Here is a 6,346-nt window from a genome sequence, read left to right on the forward strand (position 1 = left end):
CTATATTTCTACAGTACTCTAATATTACTCCTAGTATTTATTATCACACCTCTATATTTCTACAGTACTCTAATATTACTCCTAGTATTTATTATTGCCAGATCCAATCACCCGACTGTGACGCCAGACCCGATCACCAAATTATGTCGCCAGACCCGATCACTTGACCTTGTCTACATACCATGTGACTTGGCCTGTCAACTGACCTTGTCACAAGACCCCATGTCCGATCTTTGTTGCCAAATCCCATCACCTAAACATATTACTAGTCATTGGACCATATCATCGGACCCAGTCACCAGAACTTGTCACTAGACCATTTCACTAGTCCAGCCTTTCTCAACCTTTTTTACATGAGGGAACCCTTGAAATAACTCTCAGGTATTCAGGGAACCCCAGCTATTACTACTATAGTCACAGGACATTAGTGTGGTGGTCAGTGGGAAGAATTCCTCTTACGTTGCTGGCCAGTTGGAAGAATGTCACCCTTACAGATAGCCAAAATTTATATTGGTGTCAGTGGTAACTTACCTGAGAAGTACTAATGACTCATTGCTCAAGGAACCCCTAACAGCCTCTGGAAGAACCCTAGAGGTCCAGGTTATGAAACACGGAGCATGTCAGCAGAACTTTCACCGGGCCTTGTCCCCAGACCATGACACAAGTATGTTAGGCCTGTATATTCACCTTGCAGTATGTTTATCTGCAATACTCCATTATTATCACTTCTGGTAGCAATTCATTCTCCCCTATACTCCATGATTATTACTAGGTTACTCCAGTATACAATGGTGTTACCCTGTGCCACTACTATTTTACACAGACACCTTTCCAGTAAGCAATATTTTGCTTTTACTGCTTCTTTTGCCAAAGTTGTTATCCATTGCTTTGATATTGGAATGCTCCTCCATTACTTTTTTCATGCAGCCCCCCCCAAGTATTTACAATTTACTATACTAATATTATTCTTCACCCCTTTCCCATTACCCTTCAATATTTAACATTTTTCCCGTAGCCTTCCATTTATACTCCACAATACTTCATTATTAGTGTTTTTATAAATAATCTTTCATTAACAACACCCCACTGTTAAATTATTCACTCCATTTTACTTCATTATTACTATTTCCCACCAGTCCTTTCACAATTACTCTACAATATTCCACTATTCCTATTTAATCCTGGAAGCTTCTACTATTACCCCACAATTCTGCCCCCCTATTACTAGTCCCCGAAGCCTATTCTCTGTAATATATTCTTTCCCTGTATCATGGTGGATGTCAGGATGGACGGAAGGATGAATTAGTGTCCCCCATTCCTAATAAAAGATCCTCTTTGTCTGACTATAAAGTATATTTAATAAAAATTCCATTCCTTCCCTAATAATAATTCTGCTTAATGTCTTCTTATTCTCACCATTGGCTCCAGATACCAGCTGCTGGATGAGAGGTCAGGCCTGGATGTGGTTGAGATCTCCAAGATATATGCAGAGTAGACCGGTACCCGAGCTAAGCGATGGTATAGGGTGGCATAATGATAATTTCCTCCTAGCCGTTGGCAGATGTTGGCAGTGCTGTTGGAGGCCAGACCCAATGGCTCCTGTCCTTTGTAAAAGAAATTTTGGCAGCTGGGTACATCAGTGAAGTGTTGGAGAACCTCACAAGACACCCCAACGCAGAACACCAGGAGAATGAGCGACAAACTCTGATAACTCATTGTGCTACATGAAGAAGTGAAGTCCGGGAACTTCATTCATGGAGATAAAAAAAAAGGAACGCGTCATGGAGAAAAAACAACAGATGAACAAATAGAATTGGTTCCCACCATACATTTTCCTACTTGAAAGTGTGTACAAAGATTAAAAACACAGCAAATAATCCGTGGGGCCTCCAATCAGCCAGTTGAACCTCAATTTGTGCTCAGTCAATGTTCTCCTTGGATATTTTCTTTGTCTGCACCTTCTGAGGGGGCCATTTGTATGGAGGACCTACAATAATAGGAAGTGAATGTTGTTTGAATTTACCAATCATAATTCTTTCGGTTTCCTAGAAAGTACACAATGAAAATTGATTGGCCATTGTCTCACTTCCCTAATAGTAGATGAATTGTGAAGATTATAGATGATGGGTTGGAGGTCTGGTGAAATAATAGGTGAAATAATATAATTCTTCCTCCTTATTGGGTTGTAGGAGCTGGAGGTAAACTTTCAAGCTGCATTACATTCATTACTTATGTCATGAGAAAAAGAAAGTACACCCTATATCAATTCTAAGATTATACTTATCAGGACATATTCATACTTTATCTGCTACCTAGCAAGTTCTATATGATTGAAAGCTCAGGTGTAAAATAGCACCCAACACCGTGTCATTCATTCAGCTCCCACCACAGCATTTTGCTTGGGTTAAGGTCTGGACTTTGACTTGCATCTCCTTGTAGGTTTGGTGGTGTGCGTGGAATCATTGCCTTGTTGGGAGACTCACACAGAAGTCACACAGATAGCCTCACATTTGACTCCAGAATACTTTGGTTTACAGAGGAATTTATGGTTGACTTTGTGGATCTCCAAGGCTGGAGGGGATACGCTTTTATCAGTGAACCTGAGTGATTCAGCAAACATGCACTGGATCTAGTTCAGGATTGAAAAACATTTGCTAAACCTACCTGGTCCCACCGGCGTGCTCAAGTGTCCTGCGCGTCCAATCCCATCCTCTGGCGGTGTCCTCTTCGTCTGATCAGTCCCCCGGTGAGTGTGCTGACGTTGCCCAGGAGTTCCGGGTGACGTTGGTGCGTGCATCGGTGCGTGCGAGGTAATTATTTCCAAACAAATAACTGTATAGAATCAAATACAAAGTAATCATTTATTATTTATGTTTTATATATGCTACTGTACAGTTCTATTACAGGTTTCAGTATTTTTGATTTTTTTATGCACCAAGGTGCCAAGGTCCTGTGGCTGTAAAACAAGCCCAAATCCTCACCCATCCACCGTTGTGCTGAGGGTTTGTATGACGTGCTGAGATTTCATCATACGTGGTGCTCTGCATGTTGGCCAAACATCTAAAGGTCATCGTCTAATTCTTGTGGGTTGTTTAGATTCAAACTTAGGCCAAGCTGCCATGTTGAAGTAAGGAGGCCTTCTTCTTGCAAAGCCTTCCAACAAACCATTCAATCTTTTAATAATTGTCCTTGTACTTTAACATGCAAGATGTGAAGGGAAGCGTGTAGAGTTGGAGATCTTGGAATTTGGTAATTTCTCTAAGCATTGTACAGTCTGACCTTGGGATGAATTTGTTGGGAAGTCTGACAACTGTCTGGAATGTTTTCTTTCTTTCCTGAAAAATGGTGGACTTCAAATTGTTTGGAAATAGCCTTATACCAAGGTTGCCAACCTACCCCACCAGATCTGACGCTCTGCTCATTCCCTCTCTGCTGGTTGTCTTGTACGGTATGGGGCGCACACATCTCCAATATTTCTACCAGGGAGCGAGTGGGCGTGTCCTATAGACCTGTCAATCAGCTGCTCCTTGCCCATCTTGTACTGTGACATAACCCCGCCCCTCATACAGCAGCATGAGAGCTGTCTCTGTGCCCATGCAGCTGTCATTATACCCATGTATAAACCTTCATATCTCCTACACTGATTGTCATAGAAATGTTATATTTTCAGGGTGCACAGGGGACCCTAAGAGCTGTAACATAAACATAAGACGTTGCGAGATACGGGGTCACAAGCATAAAATCCTAATAACAAGCAGCGATATTTTCATATTAAGTGGAGATATTTCAAAACCAGGGTCCCCAAATTGAGTTTGCATATTAGGGACCCCCGAGGGCCACTTCCATGGCAATGAGCATTAGGGTACTGTCAATACGCTCTGTGCTGTGGTGCCACAAATATAAACTTGCTCCTTCAGAACTTCAAGGCTGCATATAGGTTGGGGATAAGGTTGCGGTGTGGTTACCCCTAAATCGCGCCATAGAACCCTGGCTCAGGGGAGACGCTCAGTATCACTCACTGCTGCCTGGAGCCAAATCTGCAGATACCGCGGTGTGAGGGACTGAGGGGCTGCTGGGGTACATATAGGTGGCCACTTACATTCTGTGAACCCTAATTTTCTGTAGGAAAAGGGAAATGTAACTACAAGTGCAGAACTCTTATGGCTAAGTCCTCCTAATATTACATCACTAGATATAAAAACTATACGGTCATACCGTGCTACCCTGTCACACATAGCTGGCCACTTACCTTGTGTGAACCCCAATATCCCAGGAATGGGGGGATGGACCCCTTGGCTATCACATGAATGACATTTCTCTGGAAGGATCCATTGCAGAGATTTTGGGGTACAGAGGTTAGCGCCCCTATACCTGACAGGACGCATTGTAGGTTCAGGAATGGGGAGCAATATATGAGCGGCCAGCGCTGTATGATAGATTTAGTTTTGTATCTTTCATCAAATGCCGAGTGCAGAAATTCTTGGTTTGTCATTTCATTTATTTGGCGCGTTGTATGTTACGGTAACTAGAAACATTGCAATTTCATTTTGAAGTACAACTATTCTAGTTTTAAACATCTTTAATGTTTGTTTGCATTGTGGCCCCTAAGTTTTCCCTAAAGATTGGGCACCACCGCTTTGAACCCTTTTGGGATTGATAGGCAGACCTGCTAATAGACCAGGTAGATCTATTTTCATGTCACTGGATGTCCTCCCCCAGGTACTTACCTTGATTAGTAAGCCATTTATACTTTATTATTTGTACATATTGTATGTTTACCATAGGGAACATTCATATCACTGGAAGGGTCTTCCTTCTGAGGGTACATGGACCAATATTTGGTGAATGTCATTACGTTGCAGGGTCATGTGTGACACACCTACATGGGTGAAAGTCATTTCCGGGGTGTAATGGCTGATTGACATGTAGGTGAAGTATGCTGGAAATGACTGATAAGTTCCTGCTGATGGATATTGTTACATTTCCTCCCACATACCTAACGTGCTCTACACACCCATGTACAATACTTCCTCATTGCTGCACCTACTCGTGTCACCTGGTGTGACAGGTGGGAAGAGATCTGCCCTCAAATAAACATATTGCCCCAATAATAACATGAGAGGGTGCGGCACCTCTGACAACCTCTGCCATGATGGGACATTATTATTGGATTGTGCACTGATCCCTCCTTTACCTTGCTGGGGGGTAAATGTCTTTCCAATACAAATCCTGATCACATGACCGGATTCTTCGAAGATCTATCTGAGGCCATGGGAAGATTTGGCAGATTGCCGGCTTTTATTATTTTTAATATTTCAGATATTCTTCAGGATTATTGGATGGAAAAAGCGCTCCCAGATATTTGTGGGGTTCATGATTTGTACTGGCCCTTCATATCCAACCAGGAGAAAAACAAATATCATTGGAAAAGCCAAATCTGCTCCAACGGGAAGCAAATTTCATCTTTATCCCTTAGAGCCGCGGATATAAACTGTTTGTTCACGGCACCTGGGTAATTACCCGCTTGTGTTCCCCATATCCACCGCTCTTACTGTAAAGAATCCCACACAGCTCTCCAGGCTCCCAGAATGAACAAATGGCATCTGCAATATAATCAAGTGAATGATACTTCCTGAAATTTCCTTTTTTGTACCCTTTATACAAAGTTATCAAATCACCCCTAAAGTGACTAAAAGAGTGAAAGAGGAAGATGTGCTGTCCTATAGGGAACATCAGGGAATGTTAATTGTAATTTGTACCTCAGCCACTCCTTCTGTCATAAATTCCTTCTCTGTGCCTAGGCACTCCTGTACTCTCATAGCTGTATATCGGGTGACTTCCTGTGCCTAGGCACTCCTGTACTCTCATAGCTGTATATCGGGTGACCATAGCTGTATATCAGGTGACTTCCTGTGCCTAGGCACTCCTGTTCTGCCCCCTCATAGCTGTATATTGGGTGACTTCCTGTGCCTAGGCACTCCTGTCCTGTACCCTCATAGCTGTATATCAGGTTACTTCCTGTGCCTTGGCTCTCCTGTTCTATACCCTTGAAGGAAATTTTACACATGTCAAGGGAAGGACAAATGGGAATATTTTGCTGGCAATATTCAGACCTAAAATCAGAGACTACTCTATCACTGCACTACATTTATAATCCCTACACTATCAGGGACTAGGGAAAAGATTTATCTGAATCCCACAAAGGGGTCGATGCGCTTCCCACAATGTCCAGCAGGCGGCTCCCGTCCTTTCCCTGTACAGCGCTCAGGAATGCAAGCATGTGACGTCCTCCAGGTAATAGAGGCGTGGCTGCAATTCTATGGGAGTGTCAGGGGGAGGAGCAACA

General features: G+C 42.9%; 1 protein-coding gene across 1 annotated transcript in view; it reads right to left on the reverse strand.

The window, feature by feature from the left end:
* LOC140332643 (endonuclease domain-containing 1 protein-like) overlaps positions 1-1,909 on the reverse strand; it is a 4,295-nt gene extending 2,386 nt beyond the window's left edge. Inside the window, exon 1 of the mRNA XM_072413838.1 lies at positions 1,417-1,909. Within this exon, the coding sequence (XP_072269939.1) occupies positions 1,417-1,752 (336 nt within the window). The 5' untranslated portion in view covers positions 1,753-1,909. The remainder of the gene's footprint in view (positions 1-1,416) is intronic.
* Positions 1,910-6,346: the final 4,437 nt, after the last annotated feature.

The sequence above is a fragment of the Pyxicephalus adspersus genome, chromosome 6 (assembly GCF_032062135.1).
Source record: "Pyxicephalus adspersus chromosome 6, UCB_Pads_2.0, whole genome shotgun sequence".
Classification (NCBI taxonomy): domain Eukaryota; kingdom Metazoa; phylum Chordata; class Amphibia; order Anura; family Pyxicephalidae; genus Pyxicephalus; species Pyxicephalus adspersus.